Source organism: Protopterus annectens, chromosome 9.part0 (assembly GCF_019279795.1).
Source record: "Protopterus annectens isolate FY-2018-M chromosome 9.part0, PAN1.0, whole genome shotgun sequence".
Taxonomy (NCBI): Eukaryota; Metazoa; Chordata; order Ceratodontiformes; family Protopteridae; genus Protopterus; species Protopterus annectens.
The window spans coordinates 1082784698-1082811197 of record NC_056743.1 but is presented as its reverse complement, the minus strand read 5'-3'; the positions used below and the strand labels follow the sequence as shown (position 1 = coordinate 1082811197).

The following is a 26500-nucleotide window of genomic DNA, read 5'->3' as shown; positions in this document are numbered from 1 at the left end:
TTTTGCTTTAACATGATCAGGCAAATTTTGCTCCTTGAGCCAAGCATGCCTTATCACAGATCCAGTTACGGCAGCCCTGCAAGAGGCCTCCAAGGAATCAAAACCACATCGCAAAGTATGCTTTCCAACTTGTTCAGCTGAATGCAATAAATCCTGTAACTCTATTTTCCACACAGTCAGAAATTATTTTCTGTTTCAGTAAGCCCACGACATGCTGTTGATATATAAGCATTTGAAATTGACAGTTTAAAGCCCTGATTGTCAGGGTTGCAGACGTGTAAACCTTCTTACCCCATCTATTGAGCGCCCTGGAGTCTCTATCAGAAGGGGAAGGAATTTTAGCAGTAGAAGCGTTAACACCCTTGGGACCCTGAGAAATTGTTTCCGGGTCAGCAGTAGGGTTTTTAAAAAGAAACTTGTGGGAGTCAGGAACCCTGTAATATCTGTCTGGCTTACTAGGAGCCAGATGCAGGGAATCAGGAGCCATGCTGGATTCTGAGAAAACATCAACAATGTCTAAAACAGGAGGTATAGCCAAAGGCCTATGATGAGGAAGGAGGAAATCCCCAAGCCTCTTTTTGGATTCTGAAAAATCCTGACTCTCCAAATGAAAATGTTCCTGTAAGGTATACAAAGTTTCTCCAAAAGAAAAATCCTCAGGAGGAGAAGCAGAAGGAATAGATTCTTCTGCATCAGAGTCCTCATAAGGTGGAATAGAAAATCCCTGATCAGAAGAGGAATCAGAAGAAATGGAAACCTGATCTGAAGATTCATAATCTGTGCCTTGCCTAGGCCACTTTGCAGGAGGGGGTTGGGAACCCCTGATCAAGGTAATTAAATCCTCAGCCATTTTGACCATTTGTTTTTTAGGCATAGGAGCCTGAACACGTGGCTCGTGTGTCGGTTTTTTAGACACAGAAGGTGGTTTTGGCCTTGGTTTTGATGATGGCGTCCGTTTAATATACAAATCTTTAGGCCTGAAAACACCCTCAGATGCCGGTGCCTGCTCAGTGGCTCCGGACCCATCTAAGGGAGAGACATCCGAGGGTTCAATACTTAAGTGTCTCGTGGCATACCGGACTCCGAATGGGTCTCAGAAGAGGCCTGCGAATCAAAAGTAGCGAGCATCAGGGGCTGCAAAAGTGCCTCACTGAGTACCGGCGACTGGCTTAGGAGAAGCTTCGTCGGTTTTGGACCTCGGTCTGTCTTTTTTTTTGTGTGTTTTTGTGAATTCCGGTATCCAGTAGTCGGATTGCTAACAGACATTTCTGGATAGTTAAATCTTGAGCCAAAATATTTAGAAGCAAAAATATACCGATGCTTAATAGTGCGTTGACTAAATTTAGCACAAAACCAACAGCAAGGCACGTCGTGGTCAGGGCCTAGGCAAGGAATACAGTACAAATGAAAATCCTTATAAGGTATTTGCTTCCCACAAGTAATACAATTATTAACTTTTACTGACATTGGTAAGGAGCAAGAAAAAGTTCCCCTACGGGGTACTTAGCTTTAGGTTGAAGACTTCAGTTCTGAAACTCGAAAACGAAAATTTCAGTAGTCGGCCGACCGGCACTTGCGAACTTGCTTCTGGCACCGCACGGCAAGAAAGACTGATTAAAATGGCGTCGGCTGCATGTTTTATACACCTGATGACCTGACGTCATGGAAGAAGAGACAGCAACCGATGCAGGACCCAAGACTTTGTTATTCAGGCCGACTGAGGGCAACCTGCCAGCAGATTACCCAAATGTAATGACTGCAACAGTGAAACACGAAGAACTTCAGGAACATGAGTCCAGTGGCTGAGCATTTTGCAAATATTCACAGGGGCAGCATTTGTTCTTTTTTCTTTAGTATTTTGGCACAACCTGTTTAATATAGAGGGGGTGATATAGTGAAAAGGCTGAATGAATTAGAAAGCAAGTTCATTCTCAATTATGGAACATTTCCTAGGGGTCTCAATCTTGAGGTAAATTTATAAAATTGTGTGAATCAACTGCTTATTTAAATGTTTGTATTTAAGTATTTGTATTTAAATGTTTTCCATAAATATTTAAAGAATAAATAAAATGCAATGAATTCACCATTATAATTATATTCGGTAGGTATTTAAGTTGATAAAATTTAAAAAAGTTATGTTTAATGTTTATGATGGCTGCTTTTAGCAAATGCGTTGGTAGCACTTTAAAAATGTAAAAAGTGTAACATTTGTTTATTTAATCCAATTTATTTACTGAACTGATTGGGGTTTGAACCTGTGTATAAACGTTGGTTGTTTTGATACTGTTTTATCTGCTGAAGGCGAACAGCCGAGGTGCCAGTGGAGGAGTAAAACTTTAAACTTCCTTTCTGTGTGGTCTTGCTTTTTGGTTATATTTCTTATTCAATACTTGTGTGGTGAAGTGGTCAATTGTTTTTTTACCTTATAAAACCTGTTGAGTCTTTTTGGGGCTGGGGGCTGTGAGTCTGGGTTCTTACAGAGATGAATGCATCCAGGAAGGCTGGGAGCACAGGAGGTATAGCTGAAGGAGAGGGAAGTTGCAGAAGTTCAAAATATCTCTTCTGGGTGTCAGACATCAGGGTAGTGTCTCACTTGAAGTACTCCATTTTAGTTCTAGTTTCACCAAAAGTAAAATCTTCAGGTGGAGAGTCCCCTTCAATGGTGTGTTAATCTGGGGAATAGTCAAAAGGGGAAGCAATTTGAGACACACAAGAGACTGATTCCTCAGAGGAGGAATCATATTGATATTGCCGCTCTCCCTCCTGAGTGGTTGGATGTTAGGGAGAAGAGGCAGAGGCTGGGTGAGGAATCATATTGATATTGCCATTCTCCCTCCTGAGTGGTTGGATGCTGGGGAGAAGAGGCAGGGGCTGGGTGAGGGCTGAGCACAGGGATGGTGGAAAGAGCAGGGTGCGTGGGCCTAAGGGCCATGAAGGTTTGTACAAGAGACTTTGTAAAAGACCGCCAATCTGGCTGTGCTTCAGATTTCGTGTTTTGTCTTCTGTCTTTTCTTGGAAGGCATAGGCTTCGGTGATGGCCTAGGGATTGAAGCCCGGCCTGCAGTAGGAGTGGACTCTGTCGGTCAAACAAGAGGTTCTCCCTTGTCAGTTGGGGCCGATGGCTGAACAGTCTCCATGGCCATATCATTCCATGGCTACAGAAATGGCTTCCTCAACGGGAACAGAAGGCGAGAAAAATCGGGCGTTCGGCCCCTATATCAGAAGCTGGCAGGACGTTCGACAGCGGAGTGGCACTCGGAATAGCCCTGGAAACCTTTGCCTTCATCCTGGGAGGTTCACGTTGGTTAACAGACTCAGGGTCCATACTAAGGGCTAGGCGTTTCAGACGCTAGTTCGAGATATAAATTTAAGGTGGCCAAATTATTGCAAAGCGTCTAGGGCATGAAGGACTGACAAATGGAACACGACGTATGGTAGTGTTCCCTACCTAGACAAAACACATACCTATCATGGGTTATCTTTGTGCGGTATCTGACGGCTGCAATTACATTTGCCTTCTTTTAGCGGACATCGGCCAAGAAACTACAGCAAACCAAGCACAAGCAATGTTAATGGAAAACAAAAATCCCCAGCGGGGTAACTTGTCTTTTCGAAGTAATCGTGAGTAGGAGCTGAACAATCAAAGTGACGTCGTCTGCAGCTGAAAAGATCTGAGGTCTGTGGGTGCAGACATCACATTTAAGGTCCCTGGTTTATGGCACTACGTGTGACATCCCATGCATCTACAGCAGCCAGGCAAAAGCTTTTGTACAGGAGCTGATGTCAGATTGCCTCGGGTGGAAAATCCCACACCAATGAAGACTGCAACTTTGGAATAGGACACTTGAGGGTTCCCTTTTGTTGCGTCAGAAGGTCCACATTGTGGGGTAACTTGTGGTGATTGCCCTTGGCTAGAGAGAGAAGTAGGTGGAACTAGTGCTGCCTTGGCCAATAGGGAGTCACCAGCAAGATTTTTGGTTTGTCCCTAGATTTTCAGGAGTACTTTCTTGATGCCCCAACCGAACCGCCAAGGAAGAGGGCCAAATCCATGCGGCCTACATCTTCCACTGTGCCTTCCTCTACCACTCCTCATCCTGTAGCCGCTGTCTGTTTGGATGAGGACTCTGCTTCCGCCACTGTAGATAAAGCGGGTACCTGTCAGGAGGCTGCACAATGTAGAGCGGACAACATGGCCGGGGTGGATGTACAGACGCCGGGGGGACCGGCAACTTCGTTGGGTGCTTCGTGCGTGGCCTTAGCCGCTTCTTTGACTTCTCCCAGGCCTACCGCCAGCCAGATGCCGACTAGGCCATCCAAGAAAAAGCAGACGACCAGGCATTTCTCCACCACCAGAGGCCTTACCTGACTGGCAGGCCTTCAGCCAGAGTCTTTATAATGCTTTCCTGGCACTTAGGTCTTCCTCCGAGTTCGCCCATGTGGCTCCTCCTCTTCTCAGTCCAAGGCCTTCTATACCTGAAAGGAGCATCAGCCAGCATGCAGAGAAGAACCGTCAGATTCCCCTGAGGACTCGCTATCCTATTCTTCCCAGATCTCATCCGGTCTGGTATATGGATCGCCTGAAAGCCCTCTGCTGAGCCTGACTCCCATGTGGAAGACCTTACCTTCGGGGACACTATTAATCTGATGAGGGAACATTTTAAGTGGGAATGTTCAAACATGTCTAAAGCACAAAAAAGATTTTATGACTTGATTCAGATGGATTCTCCTAATCCCTCTATCCCACCAGCACAACCTGCCTTCCTGGATGCTTTCACAGCTGCAGCCATTAATCCTGATTCCCAACCTCCTGCCCCTTGAAAGGCAGACAGATTATAAAGGGTCCCTGACTCAGATAAATTCCTGATCAAGTGTCCCCCAGCAGACCCTGCCACTATTTCCATCTCTAAGGACAAGGCATCTAAGCTACCCCCTACTACCACTGTCCTACCTGCAGATAAGGACAGCAAGGCCACAGAGAGATGGGGGAAAAGATTTATACCTCTTCTACCCTAGCATTTAGGGCTACAAATTACCAATCCCACATGGTCAAGTACTCTCGGGCCCTTCTGGACAAAACCTCCAAAGAGGTTAATGACATGCCTGACTGTGCTGCTAAATCATCCTAGTCTTCCTTGCTCACCCTTGTCTTTCAAGTGAACAAGCACTCCCTCAGGTGTACATACAATGCGGTAGAAGCCTCAGCCAGGTCAGCTGCATCTGCACCCGTACTCAAAATATTCTTGGCTGCAGCCTCTCCCTGACTTCAGATCCAAGGTCCTGGATGCCCCCTTGGACCATTCGTACCTCTTTGGTGCGAAGATGTCAGATCTTTTCAAGTCTCTCCAGCAAAAAGGGAAAGAGCTTCAAAACCTCAAACACCACCTTGCATCTCCAATCCCCAAGTTTCAGAGGAACTTCCTGGCTAAGACACAGTTTATAAGGAAAGCATCAAGACCTTCTGCCCCCTCCAGGTCCAGAAGGCCTCCCAGAAAACACTCTCTCCAGCCAAGGACTTCTCAGGCCTCTGGCCAGAGGCCTCCCTTTCCATACAGGGCAGGCAGCATCTGACTGCCTATCCCCCTGCCCCCCACCTCCATCTACCAACACTCCCTTATCCAGCCGTCTCTCTCACCGTCTCGGTCCCCAACAACAGACAAATGGGTCTTGTCCATCCTAAAGGAAGGATATTTTATGACTTGGATCTCTCCACCTCCAAGACTACCTATCCCAACCCCTCCCAAATCCCAGTGGTCCCTCCTACAAGTCGTAAACAGCCTGTTTCTCCAGGACACCAGAGAAACAGTACCTTCCATGGTAAAGGGAAAAGTTTCTACTCAAGAATCTTTTTTGTGCCCAGAAAGGAAGGACCATGGAGACCCATCCTAGACCTCTCCCGCCTCAACCCTTTCTTAAAGGTTCCCTCTTTCAGGATGCTCACCTTACCCACTCTGTTTCCCCTCATTCTCCCTCAGGCCTTCATGGTAATCCTGGACATAAGAGGCTTACCTCCACATCCCCATAAAGCCTTCCTCCAGAAAATCTCAGATTCTCTGCAGGCACCTCTCACTTTCAGTTCTGGGCATTGCTGTTTGGGCTCTCCACCACACCAAGGGTTTTTACAAAGTGCCTTGCCCCAGTCATTGTCTACTGCAGGACAAGGGGAATACAAACAGTCCCATACCTAGATGACCTACTTATTCAAGCAGCAGACAGACAGATCCTCCTGGCTCACACCAAGGATCTCCTGCGCCTGCTGCAGTCTCTAGGACTTCTGATAAATTATCAGAAGTCCCAACTCCATCCTACAAAGGATATTGTCTTCCTGGGATGCATATCAGGACAGACCATCAGCATGACCTCTTTTCAAGAGGAAAAAGTGGTATCCCTTTCCCACCACTTTCAAGATGCCCTCCATTCAACAGCCCTGACTGTGAGGGAATCCCTAAGACTGCTGGGGTACATGGCAGCTGTTATCCCCATGTTGCCCCTAGCAAGATTACACATGACAATGTTCCAGTGGTACCTGTGCTCGGTGTTGACTACACTCATTCCTCTAGAGTTCAGGGTACCTCTCCTCCCTTTTGCCTTCACCAGGAATTAAGATGGCGACTAGCCCAAGTTGCCCAAAATCTGAGCATGCCCCTGCAAATGCCCTCCCCTTTCCAGATCATGCACACAGATGCCTCAGACCTGGGGGGCAACTCTGGGCCCAAAGACAATGCAAGATTTGTGGACAAAGACACAAACAGATCAACATCAAGGGAATGACAGCAATACTCCTAGCCCTGCAGGCCTTTCTACCTTACCTCCAAGCAGGGCCTCCTAAAACTCTTCACAGACACCACAGTCATGTGGCATTTAAGCAAGGAGGGACAAATCCTACCTCCTATTCAGACTACTGCTACAGGTATGGGATCTGGCCATCTCAGGGAATTTCCAGGCAGTCTACATTCCCTCCCAGCAGACCTCTCAGGCAGACTCCCTAAGCAGATCCACCCCAGACAGCTATGAATGGATGCTGTCGAGAAGTGTTCCTAGATCCGTTCCTCAAGTGGAGTATCCCTTAGATAGACCTGTACGCCTCCTCCATAAACAGGCAACTCCAGAGCTACCGCTCCAGAACTCACGACCACAAAGCAGTGCAAACAGATGCCCTTCTCAAGGTCATGGAAGGGGAAGTTCCTGTATGCCTTCCCCCCCTTACCTCTGATACAGAGGGTCCTACTGAAAATTCAGCAGGACTCAAAAAAAATCTTGCTGGTGACTCCCTACTGGCCAAGGCAATACTGGTTCTCTCTACTTCATTTATCCAAGGGCAATCACCACAAATTACCCTCTTCAGTGGACCTACTCACAAAGCACAAGGGGATACAGATACACCCACAGTGGCGGTCTCTGCACCTTTCTCTGTGGCGGATAGGATTCTGATGCCCTTCAGACACCTATACAACGAGGACATGCTTACAGTCCTGCAGGAGGCCAGGAAACCAAACACAAGAAAATTTCATCTTTCCAAGTGGAAAAGGTTTTCCTTCTGGTGTCACAAAAGACAGATGGAGCCACTGGACAGAGATGTGCCTCTGATTCTGTCCCACCTGTGTGAACTCCTGACGACGGGTTTGGTCTTACTCCTCTTTAAAAGCACACCTGTCTGCCATCTCTGTCTACCTGCCTATGGAACCTCGACCAGCTTCCAGATTACCAGCCAAACTCTTTCTGAAGGGGTTCTGCAGCTAAGACCTCCCAGGAAACCATCCCCTCCTCCCTGGGATCTTAATTACATGCTAGAAAAAGTCACACTGCCACCCTTTAAACCGGCTGACAAGGCCGCCTTAAAGTTTTGCAAGTGGAAAACAGTCCTGCTAACAGCTTTGACATCAGCCAGGAGCGTCTCAGAGCTTCAAGCCCTTATGGCTACTCCGCCTTTCCTGATTTTCCATATGGACAGGGTCACCCTGAGAATAAACTCATCCCTTCACCGCCAAGGCTATTCACCTGCCTACCTTTTTCCCTAACCCTCAGGGAGACTCAGAGAGCCCTTCACTCCCTGGATGTCCACAGACAACTCCGATTCTATTTGCATAAAACTAAACCTTTCCACAAATCAGACCAACTGTTTGTCTCCTTTCACTCCAGGGCTCTGGGGAAAGCAGTGGGAAAACAGACCATTTCTACCTGGATAGCCAAGGCTATCTCCTTTTCCTACTCCCACCATGGCAAGACTCTTTCAGGCGATGTCAAGGCCCACTCCACAAGAGCAGTGGCCTCTTCAGGGGCCTTTTTCAAAAGCCTGGAGGCCAACTCCATTCTAGAGGCAGCCACCTGGTCCATGGTGCACACTTTCACCAAGCATTACAAACTGGACAACTTATCCACAGCCAGGGCAGGATTTGCCAGGGCTATCCTGTATGGGTTCCTGGAGTCATCTACCAGGCCACCACACAAACTTTAGTGAGCTTTGGTACTCACCAACTAGTAGAATACTGCAACAATGGAATAGAAGGACATAGGAAAGTTGTGTAAGAACTTACAATAACCATAGATGTCCTCTTCCATGCTGCAGTATTCTCTGCCTCCCACCATCCCTCCTTTTTTTTTTTAACTTGCACATGCTCTACCGGGCTCAGGGACAGACTATGTCCCTCAGAACTAGCTCAGTCTGGGGCTTTAGATGATTCTGAGGACTGGTGCATACAGATGTCACCTTTATGGCCCCATGTACCCTGCATCTACATGACACGTCTGACTCACCAAGTGGGACTGAAAAAGCTTTGGAAACCTGGCTGAAAAAGCTGATCAGAAGGATAAACCCACTAGCAGAACATTGCAACACTGGAATAGAATGACATCAGTTGTCAATTCCCTCACGTTGATATGTTTGTTCTTTATGGAAGGGTGCCACTTTGCTTGCACCCTGTAGCTTGACATTGTAGCTCGCATCCTAGGTCTGATGCATCTTATGCATGAACTTGTTTGGGGTGGATAACTACAGTAGAAGGCCCAGGTTCAGCTGAATTTGCTGAATCCACCATTTTAGTTTTGATTTCAGACAGGGCAAGAGGGTAATTTCTTGCTCTAAAGGATGTCGGTGTTGTGACCATACATATTTTAGATACCACGGAAACGTTCACATGTGCATTCTCGCCAATGGTAGCATGGGAATGGTGGCTGCCATTAGACCCAAGATTCATAAAAACTGCCTTGCAGTTACCTGTTGGGTCTGTAAAAGGATTATGAAGTGTGTGGACAAGGAATTGATTTTGTCCTGGGGAAGAAAAGCTTTATGGACTGAAAATCTTCCACACAGAGAAGTTTCTTACACTGTTTAGGTAGGACAGAGGCAGACAGAATCTGTCTGGATTGCCTGGTGATATTGCAATCACAGCAGGATCTGCCAGGGATGGTTTGATTAGGAATTGCTGGTCATCAGGCACTTTGTGGAGGTGGTCTGGCCTCTTAGGGGCAGGAGGTTGCAAATCTGGGGTCTTAGATGCTTAGGAAAAGGCATCTAGGTAAGCAGGGATGACAGAGGATATGGCAGAAGGAAAAGAGATTCCACTTACAGTAATTCAAACTGCCTTTCAGACATTTGTGAGGTGTCCCTATGAAGTATTCCTTCATTTTAGTAATGGTCTCTCCAAAGGTGATATCCTCTGGAGGGGAGTCCCCTTCGATGAATTCTTCATCAGGGGAGTAGTATTCCTGAGGAGAGGCTATTTAAGAGGCATATGAGCTAGACTCATCTGAAGATGAATAATGCTCTTGTTCTTCCCTATCTTGAGTAGTAGGAGAAAAAAAGAGAGGAGGCAGATGCAGGCCCTAGGGTTGAGTAGAGGAAGGACAGCTGGAGAAGAGGCTGTGGGCCCAAGGGCCATGAGGGCCTGCATCAAACAAAAGGTAAAGGACTGCCAACCTGGTAGGCCTTCAGAGATTGCGGCCAGATGTTTGGTTTTCAGTTTCTTTTTTTAATGGAGTGGCCTTAGGCGAAGGCCTGGAATCTGGTGAATGGCTAAGGGTGGCAGAGTGAAAGTGTGAAGTGGAGGGATCCCAGTCGGAGGCCCGGCTGTGTCAGATTCCCCTTTGGCATCGGTTGTAGCCGATGTCTGAGTAAGCTCCGTGGACGTGCCAGTCATCAATTGAGAAGCATCTTCCTCGAAGGTCGGCAAGGTAGACGGATCTATCGGACATCCTGCAACTCCTAAATTGGCAGATGGGGAACAGTCCGAAAGCTGAGAGGCAGTGGAAGTGGGCCTTGGAATCCTGGCCTTCTTCCATGGTGGTTCAGGGCTAGTTTAACTCACTGGTTTTCCAGGTATAGATTGAGGGTAGCCAGACGGCTGCATAGGGTCTTGGGTATGAAGGATTGGCAAATTGAGCAAGCATTATGGTTGTCCTTTCGGCCTAGGCAAAAAATCACAGTGGTCGTGCGTATCTTTATGTGGTATCTGGCGCCCGCATTGGCATTTACCAAACATCGACTAAAGGTTAATACAGCAAATCAAGCTTTAGCTAAAAGAAAAAACCCCAACGGGGTACTTAGCTTTAAGATGCCTTGTGAAGCAGCGAATCACACAAAGCAACATTCGTCTACAGCTGAAAAGTTCTGAGGTCTGTGTGTGCAGACATCACATTTAAGGCCCCTGGTTTATGGCCCTGTGTGAGACATCCCACGTAAAGTACAGTTGTGTACACTTACCATAAATGTAGATGTTGCAGTGTATTCACTGTTGCAGTCATCACACTTGGGTTACCTGTCTGCAGGTAGCCCTCAGTCGGCTCGAATACCAGAGTCTTGGGATTTCTGTGTCAATGCTGTCGCTTCCTCCATGACGTTAGGTAGTCAGGGGTATAAACATGCAGCAGATGCCATTACATCAGTTATTCTTGCCTCAGATGTCAGGAGCCCCCAAAATAGGAAGCAATTACATGGTGTGGTTTACCTCCAGTAAAAAGTAAATACCACTGCCATAAGATATGGCCAAAAAGAGGATAGGTAGAAAGTATAGATAGAAAGTATAGAAAAGTCAGGGGGCTGGAGGGAGGGTAAGCAGGACTGCAACAGTGAATACACTCTAACATCTACATTTATGGTAAGTGTACACAACTGTACTATGTTCTTCATATTTCACTGTTGCAGTCATCACACTTGGGTTGATTCCCAAAGCTGAGTAAGGGTGAAGGCAGTTAAGAAGTATTAGGGCTGGCTAGCATACCTTGTAAGACTGCTGTAGAAAATCCAGCTCTAGATTTAGAAAATATAGGTAAGTGGTAATGCTTAGTGAAGGTGTGTACTGAACTTGAAGTTGCAGCTTCCAGAACGTCCCTGGTAGGGGACTCCCCTGAGAAATGCTGTAGAGGTTGAGGTAGCCCTAGTGGAATGGGTTCTGATCCCCTGTGAGGCAGGTTTTCCATGGTGCTTGTAGCAGAAATTAATGCAGTGTGCTATCAATTTGGAGATGGTTTGCTTTGAAATGGCTTTGCCCTTTGTTCCTGTAGCAAAGCTGACTAGCAGCTGGTCAGACTTTGAGCAATTTACTTCTGTCAAAGTAGAACCTAAGCTGTCTGTGCACGTCCAAGGAGTGCAGGATCCTTTCCCCTTTATTCTGAGTATTAGGAAAAAAGGTTGGCAAATGGATGGATTGGTTTAAAGCCACACTGGATACCACCTTGGACATAAATGATGGGTTAGTCCTGAGGGAAACCCTGTCCGCATGGAAGATAATGAAGGGTTCTACAGCCGTAAGGGCCTGTAACTCAGACAATTTTCTTGAAGTGATGGCTAGAAGGGCTGTTTTTCAAGACAGGAATTTTAACTCTGCTGTAGCAGCAGGCTCAAAAGGGGGAAAGTGCGAGTTTCTCTAGTACAAAGTTAAGGTCCCAGGCAGGAGAGGAAGCTCTCCTCGGGAGTCTAAGATTGTTAGCTCCTCTTAGGAACTGTTTGATCAGAGGGTGAAAGAAGACTGGTGGCTCAGTATCGTAATAAGCTGAGATGACAGACGTGAATTTGGGGTGAGGCTAAAAGATCTGTGTCTGGGCACCCCCATTTGCATGTCAACATCCTGAAGATATGTGGATCTAGTTTCCATTCGTGTGGGTCCATAAATTTTCTGCTTTGTTCATCTGCCAGAGTATTTTGCTTTCCGGGCAGGAATTGAGCTTGTAGATGTATTTGATAAGTCAAAGCCGTGTTCCACAAAGCCATGGCTAGTCTGCAAAGGGGGTAGGAATGGGTACCCCCCCCTGTTTATGTACCACACGACTGTGGTGTTGTCTATCTTTATTAGTAGTTGTCCTGGATGAAGACAGTCCATGAAGGCTGTCAGAGCATTCTGTACAGCTAGCATCTCTTTCTGACTGATATGTAGGTGCATTTGATTTGGGCTCCATTGGCCGTGAATGCATCTTCCTGCCAGATGCGCCCCCCAAGCATAATCTGATGAGTCTGTAGTCAGGGTTTGGGCGGAATGAATGACGGTCCCTTGTTTTGGTGGCAGGCCTCTATCCACCATAGGAACTCTAGTTGCAGGCAAGGAATGACAGGAATCATTGTTTCCAGGCTGTGACAATGCTGACTCCAAAAGCTTTTTAAGTACTCTGAAGTTTCCTCATATGCAGTCTTACATATGGAATTAGATGAATGCAGGAGGCAATGAACCCCAAGGCCTGCAGAATTTGTCCTGCAGATAGCTGGGTTTTTGTGGCCACCTGTTTGAAGTAAGTCATCAATTGAATTTGTTTTTCTGGCGTAAGGAAAGCCATCTGGGCAGTTGTATTCAAGCTTGCACCCAGGAATGTAATTATTTGAGTACCAGTTGTGATTTCTTTTCGTTTATGGTATAACCTAGACAAGTTAGAAGCCCTTTTACAAATGCCAGATGTTTTAGAAGATTGTCCTTGTTTTCTGCCTGAATTAGGCAATTGTTCAGGTATGGATAAATTTGAATATTTCTTTGTCTGCAAAATGCAATTACTGGTGCCAGGCACTTTGTGAAGACCCGGGGCACAGTAGATAAGTCAAAGGGCAGTGCAGAGAACTGGTAATGCAAATAGCCTACTTTGAAGCGGAGGTATCTTCTGCAAGATTCCCTGATTGGGATATGCAGGTAAGCCTCTAAGTCTAGAGTTACCAACCAGGCATCCTTGTCTAGCATAGGCAGTAACTGTTGAAGAGTCAGCATCTTGAATTTTGAAATGTCCAGATTTAGAATGGATAAGTCCAGAATTGGACGCCATTTGTCTTTTTTGGGTACCAGGAAAGGTCTTTAATAAAAACCTTGTCCCTTTTCCTTTTCTGGCACTGGATGTATAGCCCCCATATTCGTGAGGGACGTAACTTGTTTCTGGGCCTCTGCCTACTGATTTGGAGGCAGATCTGGCCATCCATTTGGGATTGCCAACATGTGGAAATGAAATCTGTATCCCTGGTATACTATATTTAAAACCCATTTGTCCTGGGTAATCAGTTGACAGTTTCGTGCATGAAGTGCACGTTTTCCTCCACAGGGGCAGCCAAAAGATAAGTGCTTGGTGATTGCAGTGGAAAGTCATAGAGACTGTTTACCATAGGAAGGTGCCTTGTTAATTCCAGATTTGGAGGTGGAGGCACCCCATTGCTTTGTTCTATACGTTCCTTGCGACTGAAACCTGGAGCCTTTGGAATGTCTGGGTTTAACCTGAGCGGCTCTAGTGGGTACTGGAAAGGAACAGTTCTTAGTAGGCCAGTGCCTACTGAACCTGGGTGGCTGCACTAGTAGGAAATCTTTCACAGTTTGCATAGATTTAGCTTCATCTTCCATCTTTTTCAAAACTTCTTCAGCCTTATTACCAAATAGACTGTCGTGTTGCAAAGGAGCATCCAACAATTTTGTTTTAACATGGTCAGGCAGATTTTGCTCCTTGAGCCAAGCATGCCTTCTTATCACAGATCCAGTTACAGCAGCCCTGCAAGAGGCCTCCAAGGAATCAAAACCATATTGCAAAGTATGTTTTCCAACTTGTTCAGCTGAATGCAATAAATCCTGCAACTCTATTTTTCACACAGTCAGAAATCAACATAATTTTCTGTTTAATTAAACCCATGACATGCTGTTGATATTTAAGCATATGAAATTCACAGTTTAAAGCCCAGATTGCCAGGGTTGCAGATGTGTAAACCTTCTTACCCCATCTATCCAGCACCCTGGAATCTCTATCAGAAGGGGTAGGATTTTTAGCAGTAGAAGCCTTTACGCCCTTGGGACACTGAGAAATGGTTTCAGGGTCAGCAGTAGGGTTTTTAAAAAGGAATTTGTGGGAGTCAGGAACCCTGTAATATCTGTCTGGCTTACTAGGAGCCGGAGGCAGGGAATCAGGAGCTATACTGGATTCTGAGAAAACATCATCAACAATGTCTTGAACAGGAGATATAGCCAAAGGCCTATGCTGGAGAAGACGAAAATCCCAGAGTCTCTTTTTAGATTCTGAGAAATCCTGCCTCTCCCAGTGAAAGTGTTCCCTTAAGGTATGCAAAGTTTCTCCAAAAGAAAAATCCTCAGGAGGAGAAGCAGAAGGGATGGAATCTTCTGCATCAGAGTCCTAATAAGAGGGAACAGATAATTCCTGATCAGAAGAAATAGAAACCTGATCTGAAGATTCATAGTCAGTGCCTTACTTAGGCCTCTTAACAGGAGGGGTATGGGTACCCCTGATCAAGGTAATTAAATTCTCAGCCATTTTGATCATTTGTTTTTTACGCATTAGGGCCTGTATACGTGGCTCAAGCGTCATTTTTTAGACATAGAAGTAGTTTTTGGCCTTAGTTTTGAAGATGGCGTTGGTTTAATATACAAATCTTAGGCCTGAAAACACCCTCAGAAGCCGGTGCCTGGCTCAGCGGCTCCAGACCCATCTAAGGTAGAGACATCCGCGGGTTCAATGCTTAAAGTATCTCGCGGCATACTGGACTCTGAATGGGTCTCAGTAGAGACCTGCGAATCAAAAGTAGCGGGTATCAGGGTCTGCCTCACTGAGTACCGGGGACCTGCGAATCAAAAGTAGCAGGTATCAAGGTCTGCCTCACTGAGTACCGGCGACTAGCTTAGGAGAAGCTTCGTAGTCAGTTTTGGACCTTGGTCTGTCTTTTTCTTTGCGTGTTTTAGGTATTCCGGTTGTCCGATTGCTAACCGACATTTCTGGATAGTTAAATCTCGAGCTAAAATATTTAGAAGCAAAAATATACCGATGTTTAATAGTGCGTTGATTAAATTTAGCACAAAACCGACAGCAAGGCAAGTTGTGGTCAGGGCCTAGGCAAGGAATACAGTACAAATGAAAATCCTTATGAGGTATTTGCTCCCCACAAGTAATACAACTATTAACTTTTACTGACATCGGTAAGGAGCAAGAAAAAGTTTCCCCAACGGGGTACTTGGTTTGTAGTTGAAGACTTCTGAAATTTTCATTTTCGAGTTTCAGAACCGGAGTCAGACAACCGGCATTTGCGAACTGCTTCGGGCACCACGCGGCAAGAAAGACTGATATAATGGCGTCAGCTGCATGTTTTATACCCCCTGATGTCATGGAAGAAGGGACAGCAACCGACTCAGGACCCAAGACTTTGTTAATCAGGCTGACTGAGGGCAACCTGCCAGCATATTACCCAAATGTAATGACTGCAACAGTGAAACACTAAGAACATGTGGATTTCCATGGTAATTAGTTTGCAGTCAGATCTAATCACAGAGGAATTCCCTATTGGTGTTGAGCAATGGTTGCCCATGTTAGTAATAACCAGGTCAAGGATGTTGCTTTCTCTAGTGGGGTAAGAATGAACTGGTCCAGCGCATTGGAATTAATGAATTCCAGGAAATGTTGGGCAAGTGCATTAGTGCATGAGTAATTTTCCCAGTTAATGGAGGGGTAGTTGAAGTCACCCAATATGACAGTGTTGGGTTGGACCCTAATAGTTTCCAGGCTGCTTAGGAACGTGGAATGAGAGTCCTGGGACATAGTTGGGGACCTACAGCAGGCTACGACCTGAATTGCCATCTTACCCACTGTTAGTTGTACCTGAAGTATCTCTGATGCATTATGCTGGGCTACTAGTCTGGAGGAGTGCATATCCTTTATGAATAAGGAGACGCCACCGCCTTTGGAGCATCGGTCCATTTTCTGGGGCCAAAAGGTGTGGAATGAATTATAGCCTGGTAGCGCAGGGGTGCTTTCTGCTGCTTTAAACCAGGTCTCCTTTACAGCACAAATTTCGATGTTGTCCATTTTGAGGAGTGCTTCGAACAAGTGCATCTTGAGTTTTAGACTTCTAGTATTGAGCAGCATGACCCTCAGATTGCATTTATTTATAGCTGTTAGGGTGGAAATTTGGTCTTTGGAACATTGCCTAAAAAAAGGCACCATTGGGGTGGCAAGAGCCTTACCCAGTATCCGGAAACCTAGGGGGTGACATATGATGGCCATTTCTGAAAAAGCATCGAGGTCTGTCAATCATGTCATCCCAAGCAGACAGATATTTGATCCCCTTAAAATAACACCAGCAACTTAGCCAATTGCTGAAGTCAATCATTTTCTGCTTGTACTGCGGTATCATTCTGGGCGACGGTAGGATGCTGCTCAGGGCAAGGGTCATACTTGCCTGGGACAAACAATCCGAGAGCTCCTCCATGTCTCTTTTCTTGTAGTCCAGAGAGGTACGGACTCAGGTAATCTGAACCCACATGGAGAATGACAGAGTCATACTTGTACTTGCTGTGGAGTGTCCTGAGTGCGTGTGTTATGTGCCGGATACTGGCACCAGACAGATGTTACCTTCTCCTTAATTCAACCTAGGCAGTGGGACATCAGTGTGCCTCACTATCGAGTCACCTACGACTAGTGACTTGGGCAAACTGTTTTGGCTTAGGCTGTGGGGCACACTGTGTAGGTGAGCTGTGTCTTGTGATTTGTGCTGTACTGTGGTGGTCGAGTGCGTTTTTGATTTGGAGGTCTCTGCTGTTTGAGTAGATTTCTACTGACAGCCTCCATGAAGGTGGGGTGTGTGGCTTGTGTTTTTATGTGAGAGCTGTGATGGTGAGTGTTCTGGAGTGCTGTGTGTTCCATGTGGTGTGGGGCAGGTGTTGACCTTCTCCTCTTGACCAACTGTTTTTGCATTCTAAATATGTTTGATCAATTGCCAAGTAGGGAACTTGAATTTTATCTCACAGGGTCTAAGAGCAGCAACTTTCTCAAGTCTCCATTTATTAACTTCAAAAATTATCAATGAACAAAAAGTGACCTGTCCAGTAGGAATAAAGTGAGAAATTAGTTTTCCCTAAAAGCACTCAAAGCAATACTGTGAAGCGACAGGGTACTGACAGTTGAAATGCTTTGACAAGACATCTGATGGGAAGTACGTAGACATAAAAATATAAGATATCATGTGGAAAATGTCTTTCACCAAAACTTAGAGAATGATGTTAAAACTGCCAAAAGAGGCAACATTCTGCTACAAAGTCAAGGAACAGACTGTTTTACATGGTCTCAGGGTCATAAGTAAGTACATAAACGCATCATCTTGCAACTCAAGATATCGGCACCTTCTTTAAAGCAGTTTCTTAAAATGGTGAAGCTGGCCTCCTCAAGGAGGTCTGGGCCTTTTCAGTTTCAGGAGGCAGCTCTTGCAAAGCGTGTATAGTAAAGGCATTTTATTGCAAACCTACCAGTCTACAACAATCCAGACATTTATTTCAAAAGACATTAAGACCCGGAGCACCTTCTACATACTTGATTTAACCTGCCCAGTCTTACAGGAACAAAGACAAGACTACACCCAAGGAAGGTTCAAGGATGTGAATGTATCCATGACGAAGTCTGACAATATACACTTCAAAGAATAAAGACCATCTCCATCCACGGGTCTACTTCTAAATTTTGAAGCTTCAAAACTTCTAATTTCTTAAGATAGAGAGCGAAAGATCAAAGTTTTCAAACTTCAAACAGTTTAAATGGAGAATGTGGAACAGCATATTTACCACTCTCTTTGCTGTAGTGTGATCTCGGAGATTTAATTAGCTTGGGGGGGGGGGGGGTATTTTTACTTACATTTACACTTTGAAGGTTCAAAACTTTGATCTTATGGTCTTGACCATAAGAAATTTGAAATATTGAAACTTTAAAATGTAGAAGTAGACCCATATCAATACAGTTCTAACTATAATTTAATACAAAAAACAACTTACCCTTGTGTACACATCACTTCCAAGAATAACTTGAGACTAAAACTGATCTGCGTGTCAGAAGGGCACTTTACAAGCCATTAAAAACGAGGATATGCAATAGTCAGCCTTGTGCTAATGAGGATATAACGCAAGACAAATGGCTTGGAAATGAGCATGTCATTTACTGAGGAACATTGTACGTATTACCTGCAGAATACATTTTATAACTTTAAATGTCAGCTACTGCAGACACCTGCCACCAGAATCACATTTTCAATATTTTTCAGTCACCAAACTTGCAAAGACAACACTTGGTATCAGTGAAATAAACGCACTCTCTTCATTAAACACACTCTGAACGTCTCCAGTATTTGAACTTTCCAGTTTTTAACCTAAAACTTTAGAATATTTACTACTACTCAATTTAAATGGTGTTCTTGATACTTAAACTTAAGTGAATGGTTTCCTTGCTTTTAAACCACAATCCCATTAACAATGCAAAACACAGAAGAAATGAAATGAGTGCATACTAGGCTAACAGAAGTTGTAACAGTACAAAACTACAAACCGCTTTCAACAGATTTTGCAATTTACAAGCAATGTTAATCTACTTCTTATGATAACCTACTTCTTAATAATCCTGAAACTGCATCCAAGGACACTGCTTTGGTCAAGCATTCCTTTCTTACCAGGCATTCTGTAATGCTCCAAATGCCCTTGTACGGAACACTGTTCCCTCTTCACAAAGCATTAGCTCAGTCCATGTGTGTGTGATATGATGCAGACTATACACACACACAAACAAGATGAAAACCCTTTTATTCTGCCTGTGGACTTCAGAGTTCCCTTGATCCAAAAAGGGAACATCTTCCCGTCTTCCTCAAATAAGCTACTACTCTGGTGCAACACCTAAAAATACATACATCTAAACCGGGGTGTCCAACCATTTTGGCTCAGGAGCCACTCTCCATACTTTACAAGGTTTAGGGGGGAGGTACATTACCATTCCCAACATGTACTTGCAAATTAAAAACAGTACATTGCAGGATATACCAATGGCCAGAAAAAATGCTTTGGTGGGCTGGACTGTGGCCCCCTTTATCAGCACTTCATTGCAGCAAGGAATGCTTAAGGGCAGGCTGCTGTAAACAGCTTCTAAAAAAGGAATACAAAGTTCTAAATTCCTCAACCATATTTTCAAAAAAAAAAAAAAAAGGTTCTTGATACCATCATTTCTATATAACTTTCTCCAGTTAAAGTAGCTGCACACCTAGCCACTATGAACCAATAAATGGTCAGACATGCAAAAAGGCACAGAACATTTTCAAACTTACCATGCGTCACAGGAAAATGTGAATGCTGCATTGCCAACTGGTGTAGCTTAGTCAGCTGTGAAAAGAATTGAAAACATTTAGTATTAAAAAAAAAGTTAATACCAAACATGCCAACATCAGACCTACTTGAAGCGTTACACTACTCATCCAGCCCTACCCAATCTACAAAAGATGACCCAATGCAAAGGTGGTAGAGAGCTTTAACGAAGCTCAGTAATCTTCAACTTTCCTGACTCCCAAGGCTGGCAGCACACAGCAGACAGACACTGTACAGCTCCTCTTTACAACACTTTAAAGATGAAGTATTAATCAAATGAAACAGCTATCCTTCAAAGCCTTCTATCCCATCCACCAATATTTACTACGGGATGGAACAATAGCAAAATCATCACCCCCCCCCTAGCTGTCATGACCCTACAAAATTTCAAGGTCCAATGCTCCCCCTCAGACTGATGTCATTGTGTTACTTAATCCAAGTTGCCAGCACTCCACCTAAACAAGTCTATTTCCAGAGATCAAGTGGCAGAAATTAAAATACTACACACTGGTAGCATACAGGCATCAACTTAGAGGAGGAATTTCACATACAATACTCAAAACGCATCACTTCATGAAAAATGTTGTCATTTAATGTTTATCAGGTCTAAGATTAATGTCAACCAGGTCAAGATTAAGTAGTTAAACATGCATGTACACCCCATTGCCAAATGCTTCTGATGTGGCCCTCAAGTCCATATTCATAGGTAAGCATCTCCACTGCGGCAGATGCTGCATTACCTTTTCTGATTCCCCTTTACCATCAGTTAAGCTGTACTGAAACAAATAAGTTGTCTCCTGGACTGCACCACCCAAGGAGCAGTCTGGTCATTGGTACTGTTGGAAATATGCACCATGGGTACAAACTGCAGAACTGAAAGACAAAGGCTGGCTAGTCATTCTGCATTACAAAAAAATTTAAATTATGTTTCAATTAAGTGAAAAATGGCTGACACTGCCAATAAGTACTCAGAGTGGACACAACAACAATGAAGAAAAAAGCTGCATGTAGAGGCAGAAGTTGATATGCGAGGAATTGCCAGCTATGCCAGGAGAAATGGAGCAGTGGATGTGTAACATATGCCAGCATGGCTAGATGAAGTTTTGTAAATAATTATAAGTCATTTGTATATCAAACTAATCTGTACAGATGCTTGTGCTGGAAATGCATATGTAAAGTTGCTTGTATTAAAAATGTACCAACAGTGGGTCCCTGGTGGACAGAAGAGAAATACACCTGTACGTCAAAGACTGTACTTTAACTAACAAAATTAATATGTTCTAAAAGACTATACTGGAAGAAGAGAGGTTTATCTCAGTCCATCTTTGGAAAGCAGCCATAAATTAAATTACCTGGTTTAGGTCATAAAGACTGCATCTTACTGTTTTGATTGCAGCCAGAGAAAAACTGTGTGAAAACCAGGACTAGGAATCCTACTGTATTGTTCTTAAGGATGAACTAATTACTACCCTGGAAGGGTGGAAGTTTTAAAATGTTTTTTATAGCTTCCAGATACTATAAAAGCTATGTACTCAGCATAACATTCCACATGTGTTTTCCTCGACCTGTGGGTTTCTGATCAGACTTCAGATCAGATTCTGTCGTTTTCAAAAAGCTTAGGCTTCAAAGTTCAAGCTCCTCCTCTACCAATAATGCCCCACTCCCCCGGATACCTCAGACAGAGTTTGCTGCTACCATGTTAGCCAACAATAAACTATGTAGGCCAATTACCACTAATTGCAGTAACTACCAACACAGACATGAGAAAAAAAAGGAAGGGCAGGAGCTAAACTAGGAACAGAGGTTCCTATCAACACATTTGTCAGGTCATAGTCCAAGGAACAGGGGGGGAGGTAGAGGGATAAGGAAGACAACAGATACAACGTTATGATAAGTACAGAAAGAATAGTTGTGCAAGATCTTACCATAACCATAGATGTCCTTCTCTATGTTGCAGTAATTCATAACAGTAGGGAGTAGATGCCTGCAGCGCCACTCTCCAGTCAGTATACCAAAGTCTTTGTCCTGGAGGGTACGTGTGATGTCGGCTACGAGGGCCATAAACAGTTAGGTATAAAGGTGACGTCTGCTCATACTATCCTCAGAATAGTTTCTGCTGCATATACTAGTGCGCCTGAGGTTTTTCAGGAGGGTCCTGAGACCCTTAGACTTACATGCCTGCTAGAGCCAGGGAAGAAATAAGGCTATGCAGGTAGAGAGACTTAGAGAAGATGGCCACAGGTGTTCATAAAATGCCTGCTACAGCAGAACCACGAACGGGGGGTAGAAGAGTGGGGACTGAATACTGCAACATAGAAGAGAAGGAAATCTATGGTTATGGTAAGGTCTTACACAACTATTCTATATCCTCCTATTCTGATGTTGTTGTATTCATAACAGTAGGGTGAGTACCAGAGCTTTAAGTATGATCCTGGAAGAAGGAAGGGTTTCATTGGTCCAGGAGACCTTGTAAGATAGTTACGGCAAAACCAGCTCTAGCACAGGATGCCATGTCCAGCTTGTAGTGTTTAGTGAAGGTGTGCACTGCAGTCCAAGTGGCCGGCTCTAAAATAGAAGGGGAATCAATGCCTTTGAAAAAGGTAGAAGAGGCAGCTGCTCTGGTGGAATGTGGTGCGATACTGCCTTGCAAGGTTTTCCCATGGTGGGAGAAGCAGAAGGAGATCCATGAGGCAATGGTTTCCTAAGATACAGCCTTCCCTAGTGCTCTAGGATGGAAGGGAACAAATAGCTGCTCTGATTTCGAGATGTGTCTGGTTTTGTCTAGGTAATATCTTGGTTGTCTGTGCACGTCCAGAGTGAAGGGTCCTCTCTGAAGAATTTTGGGATAGAAGACAAGCAGGTTAATGGTCTGATTCAACGAGAGTTCATTAACTGCCTTGGGCATGAAGGAGGGGTTGGTCCTGAGCACCACTCTGTCCCTGTGAAAGACTAGGTATGGGGGTGTGGCCATCAGGGCTTGGATCTCCAAAACCCTGCTGGTTGATGTGAGGGCAACTAGCAGAAAGTACAGTTGTGTACACTTACCATAAATGTACATGTTTGAGTGTATTCGCTGTAGCAGTCATTACATTTGGGTTATCTGCTTGCAGGTAGCCCTCAAGTCGGCCTGATTAACAAAGTCTTGGGTCCTGCATCAGTTGCTGTCCTTTCTTCTATGATGTCAGGTCGTCAAGGGTATAAACCATGCAGCCGACGCCATTACATCAGTTTTTCTTGCCCCTGATGTCAGGTGCCCCCCTAAATGGGAAGCAATTAAATGTAAAAGTACAAAGATATACCTCCAACAAAAAAGCAAAAACATCAAAAAGGCTTTTAAGCATAGTAAAGGAAAGCGGAGGTATAGCCAAAAGAAGTTAGGGGGCTGAAGGGAGGTTAACCAGGACTGCAACAGTGAATACACTCTAACATCTACATTTATGGTAAGTGTACACAACTGTACTATGTTCGTGTTTCACTACTGCAGTCATTACATTTGGGTAGATTTCCAAAGCAATGGTTGGGAAGAGGAATTTTAGATAGCATTAGGGCCAGCTATAAGGCCCTGCAAGACTGCAGTGGCAAAGTCAGCTCTGGATTTAGAGAAAATTGGCAAATGATAATGCTTGGTGAAAGTATTGACAGAACTCCAGGTAGCAGCTTCTAGGATGTCCCTGGTAGGGATGCCTCTGAGAAAGGCTGTACAGGTAGATGCAGCCCTGATGGAGTGAGGTCTGATCCCCTGGGGGATAGGTTTTCCATGGTGCTTATAGCAGAAATGAATGCAATGGCATATCCATTTAGAAATGGTTTGCTTTGAAATAGCATTCCCCTCTGCCCCTGCAGCAAATGTCACCAGCAGTTCAGATTTCCTTTGAGATGTAGTCCTGTCCAAGTAGAATCTAAGTTATCTGTGCATATATAAGGAATGCAGTATCCGTTCCCCTTTATTCTGTGGATTTGGAAAGAAGGATAGCAAATGAATGGACTGATTAAGAGCCACACTGGATACCACCTTGGACATGAAGGACACCCTGTCTGCACGAAAGATGATGAAAGGCTCCACTGCCATAAGGGCCTGTAATTCAGATACCCTTTCTAGCTGAAGTGATTGCTACAAGGAAAGCTGTTTTCCAAGAAAGAAATTTTAAGTCTGCAGTAGCAGCTGGCTCGAAAGGAGGTAGAGTGAGTTTCTCTAAGACAAAGTTAAGGTCCCAGGCTGGGGTTGGAGCTCTCCTGGGTGGTCTCAAAATTGTTGGCACCTCTGAGGAACTGCTTGAGCAGTGGATGAGAGAAGTGGGGAGGTTCTGTATTATAATGAGCTGAAATGGCTGAGGCGTGGATTTTAATGGAGGAAAAAGACAGGCCCTTTTGAAGCATGTCAGTTAAGTATTGTAAAATCTGAGGTAAATTGGGTGCTGCTGTGCTCATCCCTTGAGACTGGTTCCAGGCACAGAACTCTTTCCATTTTTCAGCATAAGATTTTCTAGTACTAGGCCTCCTTGCCTGTAAAAAGATATCCATCAAAGGTTTGCTGAGGGATAGTAAAGGAGAGAATAAGTAATTAGCCAGGCTGCAAGGTTCAGTGTTAGAAGTTGAGGGTGTAAAATCTGGTTCTCCTGCTGAGACAGCAGGGAAGGAGTCTGAGGCAGGTGCCATGGAAATAACCGTGACACAATGTGCAGAAGGGGGTACCAGTGCTGGTGCGGCCACAGTTTGGAGCAATCAAAACCATCCTTGGTTTGTCCTGTTTGATTTTTAGTAGTACTTTGGAGAGCAGAGGCGGGGGGAAGGCATAGACCAATAGGTTTTTCCAGCTGAAGGACAGAGCATCCACTTTTCCATGCTTGTTTGTGGGGAGTCCTTGTGCAAAATTTGTCCAACTGGTAGTTCTGGGGAAAGGAACACAGGTCTATATGTGGGCTCCCCCATTTGCTTGTCAACATGTTAAACGTCCTTGGTTCCAGTTTCCACTCGTGTGGGTCCATGAGGTTCCTGCTTAGTCCGTCTGCCAGTGTATTTCATTTTCCTGGCAGGAAGTGAGCTTGTAGGTGCACTTGGTAGCTCAAGGATGCGTTCCATAATGCCATGGCTAGTCTGCAGAGGGGGTAAGAATGTGTAACCCCCCCCCCGCTTGTTTATGTACCACATAACAGTGGTGTTGTCAGTGTTTACCATTAGTTGTCCTGGAAGAATGTGGTCCTTGAAGGCTGTCAGAGCATTCTGTACAGCTAACATTTCTTTTTGATTGATATGCAGGTGCATTTGACTTGGATTCCATTTGCCCTGAATGCACTACCCTGACAGGTGAGCCCCCCATGCATAGTCTGATGCGTCTGTTACGGTTTGGGCGGCAGGGGGTGGTGTAAAAGGTAGTCCCTTGTTTTGGTGGCAGGCCTCTGCCAACCAAAGGAACTCTAGGCGTAGGCAAGGTGCGATAGGAATCATTGTTTCTAGGTCCTGAGAATGTTGACACCATAGGCATTTAAAATACCACTATAGTTCTCATACACAGTCTTGCATATGGAATTAGAAGAATGCAAGAGGCCATGAACCCCAAGGCCTGTAGTACTTGTTTTGCAGATAGCATGGTTTTTGCGGCCACTTGTTTGAAGTAGGTTGTCAAATGAATTTGTTTCTCTGGCATGAGGTAAGCCATCTGGGAAGTTGTATTCAAGCTTGCTCCCAGGAATATAATTTGTTGACAGGGTATAAGTTGCGATTTCTTTTCGTTTACGGTGTACCCCAGACAAGTTAGAACCCCATCTACAAAGGCCAGATGATTCAAAAGTATGTCCTGGCTTTCTCTGCCTGAATTAGACAATCGTCCAGGTATGGGTATACTTGTATATTTCTTTGCCTGCAAAATACAATTACTGGAGCTAGGCACTTTGTGAATTCCCTGAGCACAGTAGATAAGCCAAAGGGCAATGCAGGGAACGGACAGTGCGTGTAGCCTGCTTTGAAGCGTAGGTATCTTCTGCAAGATTCCCTGATTGGGATGTGCAGGTATGCTTCTTTTAAATCTAGTGTTGCCAACCAGGCATCTTTGCCTAGCATAGGAAGTAATTGGTGAAGAGTCAGCATTGTGAATTTTGGAATCTCCGAGTAGACAGGTCCAGGATAGGACGCCATGAATTGTCTTTTCTGGGTACTAGGAAAAGTCTCTTGTAGAAACCTTGTCCCTTTTCCTCTTCTGGTACCACTTCAATAGCCCCCCATACTTGAGAGAAAGTACTTGTTTTGGGGCCTCTGTCCACTGATTTGGGGGTAGGTCCGGCCACCCGCTTGGTGTTGGCAAAATGTGGAAGTGAAATCTGTATTCCTGGGACACTATTTAAAACCCATTTGTCCTGGGTAATGAGTTCCCAATTCTTTGTATGAAGAGCAATCTTTCCCCCCAAAGGGGCAGTCAGTTGATAAGTGCTTGGAAATTTAAAAAGGAAGTAACGGAGACGGTTTATCATAGGGGGTAGTCTTATTCCGAGATTTGGAAGTGGAGGCCCCCCACTGCTTAGTTCTGTGTGTCCCCGGGGACTGAAACCTGGGGTTTTTGCTGTGTCTGGATTTGGCTTGAGAAGACCTGGAAGGGGCTGGAAAGGACCAATTCTTAGAGGGTCAGTGCCTACTGAATCTAGGAGGCTGAACTTGTAAAAAAAATCTAACAGTTTGCATAGACTTAGCTTTATCTTGCATCTTTTTAAGAACTTCCTCAGCATTGCTGCCAAACAGGGGCCCTGATTTAAAGGAGCATCCAACAATTTCGCTTTAACATGATCAGGCAAAGATTGCTCCTTAAGCCAAGCATGCCTTCTGAGCACAGACCCAGTAACAGCAGGCCTGCAAGAGGCCTCTAAATAAATCAAAACCACAGTGCAAGGTATGTTATGTTTTCCAACTTGTTCAGCAGAATGAATTAAATCCTGTAATTATTTATTTTCCCA

General features: G+C 44.8%; 1 protein-coding gene across 5 annotated transcripts in view; it reads right to left on the bottom strand.

The window, feature by feature from the left end:
- The window catches only part of PCBP2 (poly(rC) binding protein 2), a 1588534-nt gene that overhangs the window by 665081 nt on the left and 896953 nt on the right, over nucleotides 1-26500 (bottom strand). For 4 of the 5 annotated variants that reach the window (XM_044083912.1, XM_044083913.1, XM_044083914.1 and 1 more), the window contains exon 10: nucleotides 19523-19577. In XM_044083912.1, the coding sequence (XP_043939847.1) occupies nucleotides 19523-19577 (55 nt within the window). Of the gene's footprint in view, nucleotides 1-18354; nucleotides 18396-19522; nucleotides 19578-26500 lie in introns of those variants that run through there. The other variant, XM_044083917.1, reaches the window with a different exon arrangement.